This window comes from Pelodiscus sinensis, chromosome 22 (assembly GCF_052426305.1).
Source record: "Pelodiscus sinensis isolate ZL-2025 chromosome 22, ASM5242630v1, whole genome shotgun sequence".
NCBI classification, from domain to species: domain Eukaryota; kingdom Metazoa; phylum Chordata; order Testudines; family Trionychidae; genus Pelodiscus; species Pelodiscus sinensis.
Genome location: NC_143073.1, coordinates 3,885,565 through 3,907,750, shown reverse-complemented (window position 1 = coordinate 3,907,750; position 22,186 = coordinate 3,885,565). Strand labels below are relative to the sequence as shown.

At 44.6% G+C, this 22,186-nt stretch overlaps 1 protein-coding gene across 8 annotated transcripts in view; it reads right to left on the bottom strand.

Annotated features, from left to right (window-relative positions):
* The window catches only part of ARNT (aryl hydrocarbon receptor nuclear translocator), a 49,074-nt gene that overhangs the window by 24,047 nt on the left and 2,841 nt on the right, over nt 1–22,186 (bottom strand). For 2 of the 8 annotated variants that reach the window (XM_075907776.2, XM_075907779.2), the window contains exons 2-3: nt 4,399–4,443; nt 815–859 (exon numbers count right to left, since the gene is read on the bottom strand). In XM_075907776.2, coding sequence (XP_075763891.2) covers nt 815–859; nt 4,399–4,443 — 90 coding nt within the window. The other 6 variants (XM_075907778.2, XM_075907780.2, XM_075907775.2 and 3 more) reach the window with 5 other exon arrangements.

Below are 22,186 nucleotides of genomic sequence, written 5' to 3'. Positions count from 1 at the left end.
AGGACTCCTGAAAGTCTAGCACGCTACTGTCTCCACACACTGCTAGAGAGCCCCTCATTCACCAGACATACACTACAGGGTTTTCCTTTAATCCACTGAACATCTTTCTTCTCTGGTTAAATATTTCACCTATGAAATGCTGCACTTTCAGAAGCCATCTCTGCTTCTTAGACAGCATGTAATAAACCAACCAGAACCCTGACATTTGAAACACACACACCCATGTAATAATTCCAAGTATTACTTAAAAGCAGTGACTGTTTAAAAAACAAAAAAAAAAACATCTGTAGGTTCGTGAAGCCTTACTCTTTTACAGCACAGTGCCCATTCTGTTTTACCAGGTGCCAAACCAGTATTTGGCATAACACTGAATTTACAAGAAGTCTGGCCAATACAATTATTCTATCTATTTTATAGAGTGGTAAAAGGCACCATCAGCACAACCCGGCAGCAGCTTAGAAAGTGGGTATTTCTTGGCACCTAGCATCTTTCAGTGCAACAGGAGAGAGGTTTTACTTGCCAAAGCTGAAATTAGCAGAGCTACCTTGATCTGTGAAAACACTGGCCTAGCCACTCTGTCCTGCGATCTTCATGCTCTCTGAGCTTGGATGCAAACGGTCTGTGGAGGGCATTCCCACAAGGAGAACACGCCTCATCTCCCAGTCAAGTTTTAATATCACACAGATCCAGAAGTCGCTCCAGTTTCAAGTCCTTTATTGCAGCAGATAAGAAAAAGGTGGGGATGCCTGAAGAAACATCAAGGAGAGGAAGTACTCTGCTTTGCCATGCTTGCAATCTCCATTCTCCTACCTACCTGGCCAGTCTTTCCTTATCCGCTGAACTCTGCTCATCATCAGACCTAAAAATAAAATTAGTGAACTAAGCTAAAATAGAAAAAAGCTTAAAGGAATGAAAAAACGGGAAGAGGTAGCAATAGGTTGGATTTCCTAATACAACTGTTTTGTAATAAAACAAATCACAAAACAAGGGAATCAATTGTATTATACACTTATCTAGCACTTTCTATCCGAGTGTCTCAAAGTGTGGTGAAAACATCAAGCAAGCCTATAAGGTAGGCAAGTGTTAGATTCATTTTTTACAGAAGGATAAACTGAGGCAAAGAAATAATTCTGTCCAAAGTCAGAGGATCAGCAGCAGAGCTGGGAAGAGCCCTCAAAAAGTCCTGACATTAAACTACACTTGCTTCCCTCAGGAAAAAAAGATTTTTTTTAATTAATACACAGCCTATCAATTCATAGTGTTAACATACTTGTGAGCTACACAAGAGACACTCAAGACTTGCATACAAGGACACCCACAAATGCCAAGAGAGACAGAGACAAGTATCCTTTATAACACTGTTACATACACCACATGCACTGTTACATACACCGCATACATTTGGAGCGACCACATTGTGCAGGAGTGGTGAAACCACAACGGTACTGTGCAAGTCATCTAACCAAAGGGCCTACAAAAGTCTTATAGTAGATAGGTTGGTCTTACAGTAGTAGGGTTGGGGGGGGGGAGGGGGGATTTTTTTTTTTTTCAAAAAGTTCACTGGTACTATTTTTCCCAAGCCTCTCTGCCTTTAAGACCAGGGTTGCCTTGGGTACCACATTATTCAAAAGCTGTATTTGTAAGTTTTCAGATAATAGTTAACTATAATTTTAACTGTTTAACCGGTTAACTGTTGGCAGGTTGGCATGGCCAAAGGGGTCATGCCCAGGGCTTGGCAGCCGCGCGGTTCTGCGAGCTGTGCATGCACAGATCGTGCTGCGCCAGCTGTGCTGGCTTGTAATCTACTCGCCACGGGCAAGTAGATTACATGATTTGTTGAGCCCTGGTCATGCCTGCTCACTGAGGTGGGGATGGGGACGCAGTCCCACCTGCTGCCCTGACTCAGCTGGTGGCCATTCACTGGGATTTGGACAAAGCCTGGTTAACCCATTACCCAGTAAGCCTTCCAATAAACCTCATGCTTACTGGGCAACCAGTTAACCTTTTATACCCCTACACCAAGTACTGAACACATTAGCACAATTATGTAAGACACAATGGTCCTGCACATTAGCAGCTTTTCAACCCCAATGTCTCAGCTGTTTTACTTGTGTAATTTTTTTAACGATCAGAATGGAGGTCAAACACTGTAGCTGTTTGTTTTAAACGGGGTATTTATAAGGTCCATTGCTGCTAACATTTGTAGCTATGCACGCCAAGATAAGGAAAACCTGATCCCACACTTCAAGGTGTAAATTGATCACGTGCAAAGAGGTCAAGATGAATTTCCGCACAAACGCACATGCAACATGGTACGACCGGCTTGGAGTATTATAGAGTTTAACTCCTCGGAAGAGTCAAGGACTGAAACTATATATCCAACTCGAGAGCTAATGTCCGACCCCTGCAGATCAGCGTTAAGATACCACAACACATGATACCAAGAGAACCTGTGAAACATTGTGTGTCAATGCCTAAAGAATCGGTCGTCTTATATTTAAGTTTCTTCAAAAGCCACCAAGGCCGTGCTTACATTAGGCAAAGAAAGATAAACAAGTCAGCTAGCGCAGGTCGGTTAACATTAACTGAAGTGAACTGGCAATCGGCTCAAGTACAAAAGCTTAGTGAAGCTGAGTCCCTCGAGTTCTCTAGTAGCTGTATGTGAATGCCCATGACAGACTTGAAGAGGCTGGCTTGGGAGGTCACACACTGCCGAGACTGTTATGAAGAGGGTTTACAGCTCCAGTGTAAACACACAGGGAAAAAAGGGGTTAGGAAAGAAACCTGGAAGTGCAGAACTGCTGCAACAATAGGCCTCCTGTGCAGAAACACTATACCTTGCCCAAGGAAGCTGAATAGGGCAAAAGGAATTCTGCCAAATTCCACACCCCCATTTGATCCTCCTCCCTTTCAGAAACCCACCACTTTTCTGCCTGAGACAGGCCTGCTGTGCAAGGGTCAGCCTGTTTCACGGGACGATTCCTGCCTCTTCGGCACTCCTGAACTCTAAGAGCCACGCCCTGACACACTGCAATGTCCATTTCCCACAGCGATCTCAGTGAATGGAAGTTCTTTATAAACACAGGTAATATCTGCTGCTTTCTCTCCTGAGGAAGGCTAGCAGTTCTGATACTGAATACTGGCTGCCATTGGAATCCCACTCTCTGAAATTTGTATTTTAACTCCAAGTTCAGGAGCGCCTAGATATAGGGCATTTAATGGTTTTAGGGCCACCTCTAGCTGAAAGGTTTAATACAAGTTATTGCATGCACTGTTGCTAATGCTCAAGAGTTGCTTGTTTTGGCTAAGTTTAGCAAATCAGAAGACAAAATGGATTCTTTCAATGAAGACATGGACTGGAACCAATGTTCAGAACAGAGATAAAACACAGAGGTTCTGCAATATTACAAAAGCGACATAAAAACATGACAAACATTTCAAATAAGTTTAATTAGCATCATTCTGGGTTTGCAGTGTCCCTTCAATGCCCAAGGCAACCAGAGAAATACAACGTCAATGCTCAATTCTAGATGGTACAGAGAGCTCTTCACAAGACAGTCGACATCCTCAGCTCCCACTAACTTCAGCTGTGCTTGAGAGCGCTCAGAACCTTACAGGGAAGTCCTACAGCACCAACGCTCCCAGACACTTCCCTTAAATTCAAAGTCCTCTAATAATGCTACTTTACTCCCTGGTCATTAACCCCCCTGTCCCCCTCGCCATTTATCTGCACCATTTTTTCCAGAATTCCTTTACAAAATATACTAGCAGGCAACACCCAGGAGGCATATTGCAGGCAGAAAAGGAAACTCTGGACAGGCTGAACATCTCTAGTCCGGCACCCTTGGGACCTGACCGGTGCCAAACCAGAAAATTTGCCAAACAACAGGAGGTCAATATTGTGTAGCAGCATGACTAACACTTCCACTGCTTACTGGGCTTTTAGACATTTCGGGGTAAAGCAGAAGTTAAACAACAGCACAGAACACTGAAAGCCAGGACTGGTGGCTGCAAACAAACTTTATGGGACAGTGGGAAACTTGGCCACAGCTATAGTAAATGGAAGCCCAGCTAACTAAAATCATGCTGGATCAAGTTTGACACAAGCTTACTGCACACTTGTATTTCTATAAGATTTGGGGGCTGCTAAATGACAGCTGAACAAGGAGAAGCATTGCAAAAAAGTGATTCTGAATTAGTTTGATGCCTTTACAATCAAACTGTTCTAAAGCAATTTAGCAGGATTGCTAGCTTGCCTCTTGAAAGATGTAGATGTTCCGCAGAATAAGATACAAAAAACAAAGGTGATGAACATGCGCTAATGGGTAGATGAGGCACCCCACATGGAAGAAGTATGACTTTGTGGGTTTTATGAACCACAGTACTGTCAATTCTTACCTGGCAAATCTTTCTTTATCATTTGGGAGCTGATCATCATCACATCTAAGAGGGAGGAAAAAAGGAAAATGTTTTTAAATACTTAAATATCATTCCTTTTCAATGATAAAGTAACATGTTTATTAAATCGCGTGGGAGAGACAAGACACTGAAAAAAATACACCAGTTACATAGGATACAAGTTGCAACCTGACACAGTGTAGTCATGTATTTGTTTCCCATTGCCAACTGCTTTGAGATTAATAAACCATTAGTTACATTTCTCCCACGCAATACAGAATAGTGATCTCATACCAAGATCAGCCACCTCCCATTGCCTGACGGTCATAAGTAATATGACTTAAATTATGCTTGGAAGATGCAGTTTCTCCCATAATCTCATCCATTCAGTGACTTAGAATTCAGTAGATAAATCATACGTACTCTATAAAAATAAAGAATCCAGAACTACTGTCATGCTCGTTAGCTATTCAAAAGCCTCTAAATGGTATTAAACTACATAGCAAAATGCCACAGCGCCTAAGAAAAAAAAAACCTGACATACGGATTTTGAGCTTCATTACACTCAGACTAAGGCCGAAAGGGAACAATCATCTAGTTCAACCTCCTGCACATTGCAAGCTGCAGAAACTCACCCACCCACTTCTGTAGTAAACCCATAACCTCTAGCTCCGTGGTGTTCAACCAGTCCTGAAGAACTAGCCACGCTCAACCGGCCAAATAGCCACATGTGGCTAGCGGCTAGCATGTTGGATACCACAGCTCTAAATGAAGTCCTCAGATCTTGATTTAAAGACTTAAAATTACAGAAACTCTATCATTTACTCTGTTCAAACCAGTAAGCCGGTGATCCCGACCTTCTTTATACCAGGAAACAGCAAACCCATTCACAAACTTTTGGTGGACCAGTAACATTTTATTTACATATTCATAGAATCCTAGGGCTGGAAGAGACCTCAGGAGATCGAGTTCAGCCTCCTGCCCAAAGTAGGGCCAACCCAACTAAATCATCCCAGCCAGGGCTTGGTCAAGCCAGGATTTAAAAACCTCTAGGGATGGAGATTCCACCACCTCCCTAGGGAACCCATCCCAGGGCTTCCCCACCCTCCTAGGAACGTTGCTTTTCCTAATATCCAACCTAGACCTCCCCTACTGCAACTCGAGACCATTGCTCCTTGTTCTGCCATTCCTCACTACGCAAATAAAGAATATGCAAATAAAATGTTACCCGTCTGCCACAAGCCCCAGCCCCCAGAGCCAGCCCTAACCCCTAGCGCTGGTTGGCTGAGAAGTGGGGCAGGACACGCCTCTCCCAACAGCCGCAGCAGGAGCGGTGTACCCCAGCTCCAGCCCCCAGAGCCACCGCAGCCCAGCTGCCAGAGGTCCACAGACCATTGTTGAGAACCGCTGCACTAAGCAACCCGTGCCCCATGCAACCGAGGAAGGTAAAAAAAAAAAAATCTCAGGATTTCTGCCAATCTGATTTAGAGTGAAATTCTTTCCTGACCCCAAATACGGCACTGAGTGAAATCCTAGTCATCTGAGCAAGTCTCAGACAACACACACTTGGGAAAGACATATCTGTGGTAACTCTCAGCCCTTGCAACAAGGAGTCCTGTGGCACCTTATAAACTAACAGATGTATTGGAGCATAAGCTTTCGTGGGAAAGGACCTACTTCAGAAGATACATGTCAGGACTCCTTGTCACTTCTGCAGATCCAGACTAACACAGCTACCCCTGATACTCTCAGCCCTTGCCATCTAATGTCCCATCTCTGGCCACTGGAAATACATGCACGCAGCAGCCAGGGATGGGCCCCACACCACATTGCAGGCACTCCTCACAACCCTCTCAAGCTCAGTCTTAAAACAAGACAGGGTATTTTACCACTAGCCAGAACGTCGCTCCTCTGATGGTCAGGCATCTCGATCCATTTTCAAGCCTAAAGTTTTTGATGGCCAGTTTATATCCATTTGTTCATGTGCCAACATTGGCCCTTAAGTTAACACACTCCTCTCCCTCCCGGGGGTATTCAGAGAGAGCAATTTCCTCCCCTCCAGCCTTCAATCTGTTACGCCAAACAAGCAAAGCTCTTGAAGTCTCCTCCCATCAGATGGGTTCTAGGGATGTGAATGGTTAACCAGCCGGAGCAGCCCCCTCGCTGTGGGGGAGGGGAGAGGAGGGCACACTCCAGCCCAGCCTGCCGTGGGCAGAGGGCATCTGCTCCCATTTAAGCTGTTAACCGGTTAAACAGTATGGTTAACTGATTAAACAGGATTTTAGGTTCTCCATTCCTCTGATCACGCAGAAAAGAGCTTGAGGTTCCTGTCTGAATTCATGTTTATTAAACGAGAGACCAGAATAGCACTCAGTGCTGCAGCTGAGGTCTCACCAGCAACTTGTATTTCCAGTAGATATGGGGGAAGTGTTACCATCATACACCTAGGATTGCATTAGTTGTCATCTAAACAAAACAAACAAAAAAAACTAATCCAGGTACCTGGACCACAGATTATTTGCATGAGCTCATTAAGATCTTGAAACTTCCATGCGGATTATAAGAAGTCAGAATGTTTGCAGCCCCTGGGAGTTCTCATTAGTCAGAGCATCCATACAGTAAATTAAACGACTAATTGGTAGGGTAGTAATGGAAACTCTGCTCATTAGCAAAAGGGTTTGACCTTGTTAGAGGAGCAACATGTTGTTAGGCTGGACCTGTATTCCCAAAGGTAACAATGAACAGCTGCTTAACTCACCCCTGAAAGGAGTTAAATCACATTTGCTTTCCCCATTAACCACTTTGTTACACCAGCAGAGCTGTTTCTGCAACTCCATATTTAATCCTGTCAACTGAAACCAAAGAGTGACGCACTACTATACACCTAGTACCAGTTTTGTCATGGCTCATCAAGACTCACTACCAGTATATATTTGTTTTAGGCATTCTAACATGAATACTCGAACACAAAGGGCAGCAACTGGACACGTGACAGACCACTCTTAGGTTTGCCCTGCCTGGAAAGTTACCCAAATATCAATCTACTTGCCAGACAGTTAACGCTGTCACTTTGGCTTAGATCAGTGGGTTTAGATATTACGGCATACAGAGATGCAGGATGACACATACTGTTCTTAGCACACCAGGGATGTGTAATGAAGAAGAAAAAAAAATTACTGGAATCTCCTTCCTTTGATTAGCTTACCCTAGATCAGTGGCTCTCAAACTTTTTGGCCTGGAGCCCAAAGGGCTCAATGCAAATCTTTCCAAGGACCATCAGCCAACCACCCATGATGACAAAATACCTTTGCTTATCTCTAAATACCTTAAATATTGAATTATTCATATGATAGCACCAATAGCCTAAGGAGGCATATATAACCAGTAAGAAAATAAATATTAATTAAAATCAAAATAATTAAACAGGTTAGGAGCTTTAACTTTATCATGTTAATTTATCAAACTTCATTTTAAATAAAGTAAACTATTAATGTATGTACAAAACAAAAAGTTTCAAAACTGTCTATTTATGACAGGGGTGGGGAAGCTTTTTTGGGTCAGGGACCACTGATCCACAGAAAAATGAGGAAAAACAGGGACAAAACAACCCCCAACCAACACTGATGTGGCCCACAACTGAGACACCTCATTTCCATGGCACACCAGCCCCAAGGGTTCAGGGCTTCCCCCAAGACAGATTAATTCTTTGGGGTCCCAGGGTTAGTAGATTTTGTGAGCCCGTCAAGGCTTTGGATGGGGCCAAAAGTTGAGGGGTTCAGCGTGCATGGGGGGCTGCCAGGAAATGGGATGAGGATGGGAGGGCAGAAGGAGATGAGGTTGGGGGGTATGGCCGGGAATTTGGGTGCAGGAACGAGTGGGATATCTGGCCTGGAGGGAGGGTGCAGGGTCTCAGCAGGGGGCGGGGCACTTACCAGGCTTTGAACTCTCTGCTGCTCCCAGGCACCACAGATACTGCGTCCCAAGCACCACCTCCTGCTGCTCCCATTGGCTGCAATAGCAGCCAATGGGAGCAGCGGGGAAAGCCTCCGGGAATGGATGGGGGGGAGGAGAAGCAGCATGCGGAGCCACTTGGGAGCTGATCCGGCAGCAAGGCTTGGGACTTTCTCCCTCCACCCAGCAGGAAGCTGGCAGCTGGCTCTCCAATCTTGTGGGGGAGGTTGGAGCATCAAGCTGCAGCCCATCTGCAAGGCAGCTGCAGACCACCGTCTATGAGAACCACGGCCCTTCGCATCTGTGTTCTCCCCCTCCGCCATCCAACATACCTCGTGTTGCTGCAGCGCCTCTCCCGGCCCAAGGAGAGCTCCTGTGCCTTCCCCCCAAAAGAGGCAGAGTCAGTAACACTCCCACCAATCCCAGAAGCAAAGCTCTCCTGGGTCTCAGCTCACGTTTTACCATACGTGTTGTACATTTAAAGAGTGTCTGAGGGGAAAGAACAGCCTCACCTGAGGAATTTATTGGTTCCTTCATCATCATCATCATCATCAAAATCAAGCCTGAAAAACAGAAGCGGGAAAAGCAGCCATTACCAGAAACGCTTCCTCCCAGGGCTGGATTAAGACATGCTGAGGTCCTAAACGACGTCTAGTTTAAGAGGCCCCAAGCATTATCAAGAAAATGTGTATTATCTTCTTACAGAGAGGACAATGAAAATAGAAATAGTTGTTTATAATTGCATATACACTGGTATATAAGCAAAGATGCAACTACAAAAACCTTTTTTTTTTTTTTTTTGGTATTTGGAGGTCCCTCAATCTGAGGCCCTAAACTGTAGCCTACTTAACTTATACATAAATCCGGCACTGGTTTTTCTTTCCAGGCTGGTTACCCATTCTGCTGCATGTCAGCCCTGCAGAATTTGTTTGAAACTAACATTAAACACCCCTCCTTGCAGTAATACTGAGAAGAGCCAGGAAATTCAAATAGGTGGCTTCCCATCTACACTAGGGATGTTAAATGTGAGGGTTTTTTTAATAAAAGTGTAACCATTGAATTTTTAAGCGGTTACATGTTTACATGCAGCAGGCAGGCAGGCGCTGGTGCTCAGGCTTGCTTTTAAGCCGGCTCCCCTTAGCACTGGCTCCTGCTCCCCACACCCCCTTCCCCCCCCTCCGCTTCTGTATCAGAGGTGGAGAGAGAATGGGAGAAGACGACTCAACTACCCAATAAGCGTAGGTTTATCAGATAGCTGACTACACTTTTACATCCCTAGCGTGTAAGCATTAGGATTCACCCATAAGCCCAGGCTTATTGCTTAATTGTGTAAATGGGTAAACCAGAGGGGTGGGGAAAAACTTTTTTGGGTCAGGGGCCACACCCAAGAGAACAAAACAAACTCACTGATGTGGCCCACGGCTAAGAAGGAGGAAGACACTCCCCACATTCCCCTCGCACACCAGAGCCTTGGGTGGCCCAGGCTAGAAGATTGTATGAATTCTATCCTCACAAGGGGACAGTTGGGGGAAGAGGAGAGCGGGAGCATCAGCACAGGCCCCCCAATGCAAGGAGGGCTGCATCCAGCCCCCTGGCCTTAGGTTCGCCATCCTTGGGGTAAATGCTAACATCTCCAATATACACTTGTCAAACGGAGCATGCAACGGTGCAGGAGGCCATTCGGCATGACATCAACCTTGCCATGCATTAACCTTGTATTCCAAGTATTGTAGGAAATTCAAAACAGCGAGTAGGGATGTAAACGGTTAAATGGTTACCAGTAAGCATTAGCCTTACTGGTACACTTACCAGGTAACCAGAGGGTCTGGCATAACCTCTGCCTATGACTGGTGGTTAACCAAATCGTTTTTGGTTAGCCAATTTAGCCAATTTTTATATTCCTAATGGCAAGTGATCTTATAAAGCAGATAGCTCCCTGCACTCCCCACCCCGACCTGATCAGCGTGGTAATCTCCATCTGGAGAATATAGTGTCTGCCACTTTAAAATGGTCAAATCTCCTTTATCTTAAAAATGGAAAACAAAATAAAAGTTAACTCTAAACAGTAGAGTTTGTGTTCTTAGCAATCTTAGATGGTACTACTGTTAGAAAAAGGCTGACTTTTCTATTGTGACCACCTTTTATGTGCCTGGAAGGGGGAAAGAGTTGTCACTTTACTTTGTTTGCACTTTGAAACCTAGCATACAGAGCCAGCTCAGCTGCCTATATGCCTGTAAATAATGTACAAGGAACAAGTGGTAGGCAGAGTGGGAGGGCTTGAAAATAAGAGGATTTTACCAGCAGTGGGCTTTTTAAGAGAAACTATTGAAGTCTATTTCCCTTGTCCCTTCAATTTGCAACAGTATTTTTAGCACAGTAAAACTAGAGTACAAGCACCATTGCGATCATAAAGCTCACCCTACAGAATGGCATCAGAAAAGCATTGCAGACTGATCCACTGGTATTCTCCATCTCACACCAGCCGAAGTATTTTCTCCTTTGCACTACCATGTTCTAGAGCAGACTTCTTTTATTAGTGCTTCACTGATTTCCCTGCCTCCTGCCCCATGTCATTCCCAGCCATTTTTTCTTTTGTCCTGAAACTCAACTTCTGTTGGCCACACCTTTTAACAGTAACCATATTAACTGAGAGGCATTTGGGGATACAGTTTGCATACAAGATAAAATGACTAAACAAAAGTCAAAAGAAGCTGAAGCCACTGAGGAATAATTAAATCCTTTCAAAGGTAAGGAAGTTTCCTCATTACAAGGCTGACCACGCTTTACTGTACCACACAAATTGCTCTGCAAGGGAGTAAACACTGTCTTAAGGAGCAGCTTACTGTGTTTCTAGTTATTACAACTTACCCTGGTCGTCTCTTGTTTGTCCTCTGGACAATGGCTACTCCAGACTGCGTACCAGGTCCAGGGTTCCCAGAAGCAGCTGTTGCACCCAGAGAGGGAACATCCGAGGCCATTTCTGAGCAGCGGAGAAAAGCAATTATGCCAAGTCCCACCATGTTTCAGATTTTGAAGCGCATTATCCATTAGATTAGTTATCCATTAGAGGTGATTAAATCTGAGCCCCAATGCAGTTAAGCCCTTTATCTATTTAAGTGGATAAACTTTATGCAACATGCAAGTCAGATTCTCATTTAGCTCTCCATCCAGAGCCTGTATTAAGGGCACATTTGAAGCTCTAAGCACATGCTGCTTTCATAAGATCAAAAGCTCATATCACTAAGACGTGTTCATTTGAAAGAGGAGGAGCTTGATGTGGTCGTGGTTAGAAGTGGAGACAAATGCTAATTGGCCCCCCTCTGGTATGCAGAAGGGAAAGGGAAGGAAAGCTTGGAGCTACTAAAATGATTAATACAATTGGGGAGGAGGGGAGAATCAAATTCATACTAGAGCTGGCACTAAATACATTCTCACGCGTTTTTCCTATGGACACTACTTCGTAACAGCCTTAGGGGGCTTAACCAACATTTATAGAACCCTCTGAAATTGTAGAAACATGGTAGAGTGGAGTTTTATTATGTAAGCAACTGTGCTGAATTGGACCAGGGAGACTTCCTGAAACCATTCAACTCTCAGCCTCTTTAGCAGACTGCCAATTGTAATACTGGATACCACTCTTGTTCATTACCTATCGCCAACTACTCATCTCCAAGATAGGCCAAACACAGAACAGCAGCAGCTGTGGTCACTACCACTCTGGGCTGGATTCAAACTAGTGATCAAGTCAGAAAGACCTGTGTCTTTTACCAGCTATCTAGTCTATTGCTTCTACAGGTCCAATTATGCTGAAACAAAGCAAAACAGCCGTGATTCCATCTGAACACAAATATATTAATCATGTGCCACCGCTGGATGACAGAAGTATAGAAAAGAAATAATACTGGACATTGCACTACTTTCAGCAAAAGGAAACAGCTTCTCAGGTTAATTACTGGGGTACTAAGAATGTGAACAATGCTGCATAGTCTTCTCTTAATAATAACTTGTACTAAGTTTTTTTGCTGAAAATCTTCTAAGCTGAAGTAAAGATTCTAACCAGGAACAACTTATAAGCAAAGGAAAAGAGCCAAATGTAAACATGCATGTTAGAATTCAAAGCCAGTTGAATTATTCACATTTTGTATAGAGCTGAGTTAAATAAATGTAATGAGATATTTCCTACCCCAGTCTAACATATTCATGGTTCATTCCCATGTAAGAATTGTGCCTAACCCCAAAATGAATGTGTTAATTACATTATTGGCTTTAAAAAGCCAGTATCTAAGCACCTGCATGGTGTAAAGTTTCAACAAAAACAAAACAAACCAGAGGGGAAAAGCCAGAGATCTTGGGTATCTCAAATCTCCGTTTGTCATTTTCTCTCAAAATCACATTCACAGTAATAGCGTAATGGAAAATTATCTATTCATTGCAATAAAGGATCCAACTCGCCTATTGTCCACCCATTTTGAAGGGTTACTGACTAAGTACAACATTGGGTGAGTTTGTGGTTTGTGTTTGTTTTTAAACTGAAGAATTAAAAACTTTATGAAAAGATGCAAATCACGCAAGCCTCACTTAATTATGCTTCCTAATTAGGACCATTTTTAGAACTAAAAATCTTTGGGATAAATTACATTAGATTATAACAGAAACAGGAACTAGAAGAAAGAAAAACGTTGAGGGAAAATAGTCATGGTCTTCAGAGATTGTTTGATACATGATACGAAAATAAACTTCTATAAATGGTTCCATACCTGAAAATAGAAGATACCCAAAATGAATACAGGCAGTCCCCGGGTTACGTACAAGATAGGGACTGTAGGTTTGTTCTTAAGTTGAATCTGTATGTAAGTCGGAACTGGCATCCAGATTCAGCGGCTGAATCTGGACGCCAGTTCCGACTTACATACAGATTCAACTTAAGAACCCCAGGCGTCCCTAAGTCAACTGCTGCTGAAACTGATCAGCAGCTGATTCCAGGAAGCCCGGGGCAGAGCAACTTTGCCTTGGGCTTCCTGTAGTCAGCCGCTGGTCAGTTTCAGCAGCGGCTGACTTGGGGATGCCTGGGGCAGAGCAGCTCGGGTGCTGCTGGGTTGGTCCAGTAGCGCGGACGCTCCTCAGCGCTACTGGACCAACCCAGCAGCACCCCAGCTGCTCTGCCCCAGGCGTCCTGATTCAGCCGCTGCTGAAACTGATCAGCAGCGGCTGAATCAGGACTGCTGGGGTGCTGCCGGGTTGGTCCAGTAGTGCCAAGGAGCGGTGCTGCGGGACCAACCGGCAGCGCCCCACCTGTTCTACCACAGGCCCCGGGCTTTGCTCCACGTCTCCCTGGTCTGCTGGGGGGGGGCACTAGCTGCGTCTCCCCCCAGCAGACCAGGGAGACGCGGAGCAAAGAGGCGGAGGACCCGGGCCGGACCGCGGCGCTTCCAGATCAGCGCCGCGGTCCGGCCTGGGTCCTCCGCAGCTTTGCTCAGCGTCTCCCTGGTCTGCAGACCAGGGAGACGCTGAGCAAAGCAGCGGAGAACCTGGGGCCGGACCCGCAGCGCTTCCAGATCAGCTGGAAGCGCCGCGGGTCCGGCCCGGGTCCTAGGCGGCTTTGCTCAGCGTCTCCCTGGTCTGCAGACCAGGGAGACGCTGAGCAAAGTGGCGGAGGACCTGGGCTGGACCCGCGGCGCTTCCAGATCAGCGCCGCAGGTCCGGCCCGGGTCCTCCGCGGCTTTGCTCCGCGTCTCCCTAGTCTGCTGGCTCCCCCAGCAGACCAGGGAGACGGGGAGCAGCTTTTCTTGCCCCGAAGGAGGCGGGCGGCGGGACCAGGCATCCCGTTCGTAACTGCGGAAAATCCCCGTTCGTAACTGCGGATCCGACGTAACTCGGGGACTGCCTGTACAACACGGTTTTCAGGTAAGCTGGGGTGAAATTTGAAATGCAAAGAGCTTTCAAGTTCTGCATTCATAGTTCAAACTATGTGGTCAAGCCTGTTAAAGGTCAACAAATTTCAATTCTCGAAGAGTGTAGGGTTTTCAGTTACTTGCAAACCCAGTATGTGATAGGAAGGCACAACTTCCAGGCCCTCAAAGAGGGCTGCTCTATGCCCTGAGCGGTTTTGTACATGGCTTGGAAGTATTTTATTTTTAATCGCTAAACATCAATCAATTTCACAATATACATGCAAACCAACAGAAATACTTCTGCCAAAATTTAGATAGGAAGAATAAGAAAAATGCTGCTTGAGCATTAAGCTATTTATTCTGTATGATTTTACATAAGATGTTGACAATTTGTATGTGAAGGTTATGAAACTGTACATTTTTAAATCTCAAAATCTACCCAAAACAAAATAGCTGTTGTAGGATTCCCCTGATAATTTCCTGCTACAATGAAAACTTAAAATGAATTAAAAATATTGACAATTCTTTTAAAAAAAATTATCCACTTAAGTTATTTAAAAACCAAATCAAATCCTGCCACACCTATTGATGCAGCATACAGGAAGCACTGCCAAACTGCTAATCTCACTTTTCAGAAATCATACAAGTGCCCTGCTAGCAATAAAAGCATTGGAGTACCACTCTAGCGACCATGGTTTGAATTGTAGCGTAGGCCGCATCTGGCCTGCCAAGCCTTTGGATCTGCCCTGCCTGGACTCTTAGGCAGGCTCCCTACCTGCTGCTGCCCCAGGCTGCTCAATGTGCTTCTGTGCACTGCACAGTGGGGGAGGGAGGGGAAGACTCTTGCATGCTGCCCCTCCCAGCCAATAGCGCATGTCCCGTTTGCCAGAAACCAGTCAATGGAAGCTGCGATGATTGGGCTGGGGTGTGGGTCAGTGTTCCCCCCAGTCTCCCCCACCCCCTCCAAGTTGTTTTGCTATTTGTGTTTTTTGGCTCCAGTCAGTTCCTCTTTCCCTCCCCCCCCCCCCTTTTGCTCAACAACTTTTGCTGCTATGGGGGAGGGAGGGGGAGGGTTTCTCAAAATTCAAAAAGAAGGCATGATGCCAAAAAGTTTGGGAACCACTGAACTAAAGAATCCTGCCAAACTCTCCAACTACAGACTCTTGCAATATGCCCGGAAAGTGGAAAAGCACTTCTGCCTCATCAGATCCGCTGGGATAGGCGAGACAGAGGACTGGAACTCACAAGAGACCCTGCTGAAATCAGTGAGAGTTTTGTCAGTGAAGTCAACGGAGCCAGGATTTCATCCCGGGGTCTTCTCCCTAGCTCTGTCATGCCTCCATTTCCCTTTCCACACTCTGGTCTACTTAGACTGTAGGCTTTTTAACGCAGGGACTTTCTTACCAGGTGCTTGCACAGCATCTAGCATAATGAACTTTGATCTCAGAGCTTCCATTTGCTACTACAGTATGAAAAAAGGAGTAACCTTCTAGCAGCTTAATGTACTACAAACACTGCAGTCAGCATATTTTTGTTCTCTTGCTGCAATATGCAGCATGCAACACACTATATAAATTTTTGTATCACTACAATAATTTCATTAGCTAGTCATCAAGAGTACTGGAATCAAGACATCTTGACATGAACCATGCCAAAATCCATCCATGTGGAGTCAAATTACCAGATCAATCAAGAAACTTATGCTAGATCTTTTGGGTGTGAAACATGCATTATCTATTTCATGATAAGAGTAGCTTTCAATGATTTTTAAAAGCCATTTTGTACTAAAATCACTCCCCACACGGCAGAAAGATATACGCATTGCTAACAAATGTCAATGTTAATAATCAGAAACATTTTATGGTAATGTATTTCTGCATTAATTTAAGTCATCTGATCTGAAAAAGATTAGAATACAATATTGCATAGCATTTTAAAAAAGCAGATGTAGTTCTCCCACAAAATCATCTAAATACATGGCTAGTCTGTATTAGGGTTTTTTTTTTTTTTTTGCAAATCCCTCCTTCCCTCCTCCCCCCAAACTGAGTGTGCTTCATGACACTATCACAGCAAGACTACCATCCTGCCAATTTTTAGAATTCACCAAGGGTGACTGCACTCTGGAATAACCACTGAGCCTGGCAAATAGCAAAGACATTATTCTTGGCCTTACCAATAGCATGGGAATTCTAGATTTAAATAACTATAGCAACAGAAGAGGGTATATCACTTTTAAAAAAAAATGACATTTTAGTATAATCCCCAAAACTGTCAACATATAAAACATTCTACAGATTACCTTTGCCCTTAATCTCCTTTTCCATACTCAAGTAGTTAGGTTTTTACCTATGTTCCCTGTCCAACTTGTACAGATGGTTAAAAAAAATAAAACCAAAAAGTTCCCCCACAAAGTGATGGGCCCACGTTCACATGGTGTGTCTGGAAAGACCTGCAGTTCCGAGACCTGTGTTTTAGTTTTAAAAAATACTTTCCCTGCCATCTTTCTGGTGACAAGAGACCCTATTGCTAAATAAGGCCTTTAAATGTTTCAATTATTTAAGTTTGGGAACACAGTATTTATGAATCTAATTTAGTTTTTTAATGTATTGCTTCTCTATCTTGAGATCTAAAGCATACGGCAATTGACAATATGGTATTGATGTTGCTTCATTTGTTCACTAAACCTAATCCTGGGTTTGAGGTAAATTTAAGTGGTTTAGAAGAAATCATGAAGGAGGAGTTTGTTTTATGTCTAGACTTGGCTTTATGATGCATATGATTTTTTCCTGTTTAAACCATGGTATTTGCATTTCTGGAGTTACTGACTCCGACACTGTATGTCACTGTTCTATTAAGAAGGGAGGAACTTCCGGTTAAAGACAGAGGAAGGAAATGACCTTGTATTTTTAAGACTGATTTACGAGCAAAACAATTTTAAAAGAAAGCTTCTTACTTCTGATCTGTGCATTCTCAAGGGTCACTACCAGGACTAAGAGCTAAAAGCATAGGGATCCAGAGGTTAGGGCTTTGGTTTGGTTTTTTGGGGGGAGGAAGGGATGAACCACATGAATTTGAGCAACTTACTTCACCCCTTGCCTGCTCCCCATCTATAAAAACTAGAACTACGCTCCACACTTGCCTACTACAGGAGGTGGTGATGAGGCTTAAGAAAAGGAAGTCTGTAGAGTGCTTTGAGATCATGGAAAGTACCATATTTACGCCTAAAAGGAAATACATAAAAAGGGTTACGGAAAATCCAGTTACGTTCCCGCTGTTTAGAGGAAAAGTCCTCCTCAAAAACTGTATGTTAAAAATATGAACCGTCTCATCTGGAAATATTTATACAAAACATAACAAACATTAGGCTCCAGCATTCTTTTCAATTTTACCCTGAATACAAATTTTATACTGAAATTAGTACGGAAGAAATGAGACCAAGGTCTGTGCCTAATAGATGCATGCCTATTAGGGATCATTCAAGGTATAGAACTATCTAAAAACCAAGAGGGGAAGGGAAATGGGTAGAGAGACTGAAAAGAAGGACATAACTAGCGGGTGGAATCAACTGTCACAAGGAAAATGGTGGCGTTACACATAAACTGTCCAGGATGTTGCTCAACTAGAAATGTTTGAAATTAAGGTGGGGATGCCAATAGCTTCTTCATCTTTTCAGTCCTCAGCACTCATTTCCTCCCTGGTCCAGCACCCTCAGAACCTGACTAAAACCAAACCAGGGAATTTGCCAGACCAGGGGAAGTCAATCCCAACCACTCTGGTCCTGGCTGCTGGCCAGCATGGCTCTTCCCGAGTCTAGCAATGCTCCTGGCCCTAGAGTGCCCATTTCCTCCCTAATGAGAGCTCCAGCCCTAGAGCACTCAAGAAATCACCAACACCAGACTAGGGTTGTTGCCAATCTAGGGAAATCAGAATTATAGAGGTTCAACCTGCAGTTTCTTATTCTTGCTGTAGCAAATGTGGAAGCTGCTGACTAATATGACAAACTAAAAATTAATGATTACTGAATGTCAGAGTATGATGTTTTGACTAAAGTTGCCCACATATGAAGTGGTATGAAGCAAGCATTTGAATAGGCTGAGTAACAGATCAACTGAAGCAATAATAGCGTTACTCTATTAAAGTAAACTGTAAACCCTTTCAGGAGTGAAGCAGCAAGACAGAACATGTTCTTAAATGTGATGAAACCAACTTTTTTGCGAGATCAAATGCGTCACTGAGAGAAAGATTTGTCTGCCAAAGAGGAAGATCAGATCTTTAATGACCCTGCTAACAGGATATGTTTTACATTGTGGTCATCACAGACACATAGCCAGAATGATGTGTAAATCTTTGTTCTAAGCCTTTGAGGCAACTCTTTAGCATCAGCTCCATCCGGAAGCAATCCTTAATTGTCTCCAACTCCCATTCCCAATGAATGAACACACCAAACTAGGACCACCACTAAAAAGGTCAAAATTGACAAGCTATGAATCTTTTGCATTTCTGACCAATATGACTGACTGCAAAGACAAAACTGAGCTTCAGTCCAGATCAGGAAGAGACTGAACATAATTGATGGAACACGACCTTCAGTTCCTTCCTTTTCTTCTAGACTGTATAACTGAATATCCCATGTTTCCACACCAATTCTATTTGTGAAGGAGGTTGTCTCAATGGGCAGCATCAAAATGGTGGCCTACCGCAGAAGTAAAAACATGAAAAACAGAAGAGCTGAATTCAGAATTAGCGATGTAACCAAGTACAGGCAGTCCCCGGGTTAGGTACAAGATAGGGACTGTAGGTTTGTTCTTAAGTTGAATCTGTATGTAAGTCGGAACTTGATCAGTTTCAACAGCGGCTGAATCTGGACGCCAGTTCCGACTTACATACAGATTCAACTTAAGAACCCCAGGCTCTGCGGCTTTGCTCTGCTTTGCTCCCCGTCCCCCTGGCTTGCAGACCAGGGGGACGGGGAGCAAAGCGGCGGAACACGTGGGCAGCGGATCTGCAGTTATGCAGACCAGGGGGACGGGGAGCAAAGCAGAGCAAAGCCGCGGAGCACGCGGGCAGCGGACAGCCCAGACGTGTCTGGGCTGTCCGCTGCCCGCATGTTCCGCCGCTTTGCTCCCTGTCCCCCTGGTCTGCAGACCAGGGGGATGGGGAGCAAAGCCGCGGAGCACGCGGGCAGCGGACAGCCCAGACGTGTCTGGGCTGTCCGCTGCCCGCGTGTTCCGCCGCTTTGCTTCCTCTCCCTGGTCTGCTGGAGACTAGGGAGAGGGAGGGCCCCGTTTGTAACTGCGGATCCGACATAAGTCGGATCCGCGTAACTCGGGGACTGCCTGTACTTGACTACTCAGTTCCCCCTCCTACTTGCTGCCTCTGTATGGAGAGGAAACAGGAGACGGTGCTGAGGGGAGCCTGTTTAAAAGCTGGTTCCCCCAGCACCATCTCCACAGTGCTGCCCCACGGACAGGGGCTGCTGCCGCCAAGCAGCCCCTGTCCACGGCGGCCCGGGCAGCTCTTACTACATTTAAAATGCAAAGGCACAGCGGTCCTGGAGCCTGCACCAGTCCTGGCTTGCACCAGCTCATGAAGTCACCTGCGCTGTGGCTCTGCAGAGCGGCCCCCATATCAACTAATCATGTAGTTGACACAATTTGTATTGGCTGCACAATTAGCCAAATAACTGCTCTTTGGCATCCTTATTCAGAATTGTGTAGACTTATTTGACTAAAACTTGACAATAGGCTAGGTATGGAAACAAAAAAGAAGTTTACAAAAAAGCTGATCACTATCAGAGCAGCTACAACTGAGCAGTAATCCAGCTAGGTAGAAGAATGCAATAATCAAGTCTTATCTCATTCACAGAACTGCAAGCTTTACTGTTTGGACCGCGTGAACGACTACGCTTAAGACGGGAATTGCACACTGTAGGGATGTTAATTAATGATTACTTTGCTAGTCAAGTAGTTGATGGAATTTTCATCAACTACTCAATAGGCACTTGTGCATTCTTCCTTTGAAATGTACAAGAGCCTTTGCCATGATGTTTCAAAGCGGCAGCACCACATTCTGCCACTTTGAAATATCCCCTCTCCTGCCACCCCTTTGCTGCCTCTATCTAATAGAGGCAGCAAGGGGGAAGGAATCGACTAGTCGACTGACTATCCGATAAGCATTTTCTTATTGGATAGTCAACTAGTCTACTAGCCCTTAACATCCTTAGCACACTGGTATTTTTTTCATTTAATAAAGCCATTGTTAATAAGTTCTTGGACCATAGGAGAGGAAACACAGCAAACCTGAAGATAATTATTAAAAAAAAAAAAAGATTACCCTTAAAAGTGACAACGTTTTAGTAACCATTAGCATATTGGGGGTTTTTTTAAAACAGCATTTTAAAAATAAAGAGCTGTGCATTTATTATGAGTCAAGGTACAATGTACACCACCATGCTTTGCCAAGGCTCATAGGAAAAGAAAGTAACATTAACAAGAAACCAAGGGCAAATAAACCTTGTACCTTTCACTTCACTGCCAATATTAAAAAAGCAGATATGAACAGGGAAGGGAAGTTTATAATGAAACTAATAGGTCAAATATTTGTCCAAAAATTTTTTTACAAACAAAATCTGACATTAAAAATCTTTCAAATATTATACAAGTCTCCTCCTCCAGATTAAGCCTAACTAGGGATGAGAGATTTCGTGTTTTTTAGTAATTGTGGAGCCCAAACATTTTTAATGGTTACCAAAATGGCCCCCCGGAGCTCCTGGCCCCCCCTCCCAGGGAGCCCCTGTCATCCCACAGAGCAGCCTCTGTCTCCGGCAAGCCCGGGCCTGCTGCAGACAGAAGCTACTTCGTGACAGCCTCCCCTGCCTCGCCACCCTGCACTGCTGCCTCTGATAGAGAAGCAGAAGTGCAGAGGGGGGACGCTGTGGAGCTAGTGCTCATGGGAAACTGGCTTTTAAGACGGCTCCCCCCGCCCCTTGCTGCTTCTGTGGGAGGGGCAGGCAGCTCTGCGGAACCAGCATGTGTGACCAGCTCCCCATGCGTATTGGTTCCTGCCTCCCCCTCCCTGCCCCGCATTGCTGCCTCTGATAGAGAAGCAGCAGCGCAGTGGGAGGGGGGAGAGGGCAGGCGGTTCCATAGGATCCAGTGTTCACAGGGATCCAGCTTTTAAGCCAACTCCCCGCTACCGGATCCTGCCTGCCCCCCGTGCTGTTGCCTCAGCTACAGAGGCAGTAAAGAGAGGAGTTGTGTGTAGTCATTTGGATTAACCAATAAACCCGGGTTTATTGGTTAATCATTTAAACATCTATATGCTAACATCCCTACCTTCTATCATTAAACAATGAAGCCTTACGCTATGGGAGAAGACAGATTAATTGCTGGGGAACAGATGGGTAGAAAGATGTGTTGCTTTAAGGAGAAATTTAAAATGAAATGAAAAGAGATTCATCTGTAGTCCACTCGACAATAAAAGTCATTGCTTGCAGCTTAGATCAAAACGTAAGTACTTATGAACAGCAAGACTAATGTAAAAAATGAGTTAAGCCAGAAACGTGCACTGAACGTTTCCACTAAACAGACTCAGGACTCTATTCTGAAAGCTGTTTGGCACAACCACATCTTGCACCTGCAGAATTCCAGTAAAGTCTGTGGGGGACTAACAAGGGCACACTGGTCTTCCCATGCAGAACTTAAAGATCCAGGCCCTAGGGTTGAAACCTCTGTGCTTTTAAACAGTTGTAAATTACAGCATATTTTGTAACCAGTTTTATCCATCACCAGACTCTGCCGGCTTAATAGGACATTCGGTGCATATTTCTGGGCTTAGCTCACTCGAACTTTGCAGTCCACTTTTTAATACCAAAAGGGAAAAAAGGGGTCAAAGCTTGCAAGGACAGCAGCAGACAAATAACTTATCTTACTAACATTAACCTAAAT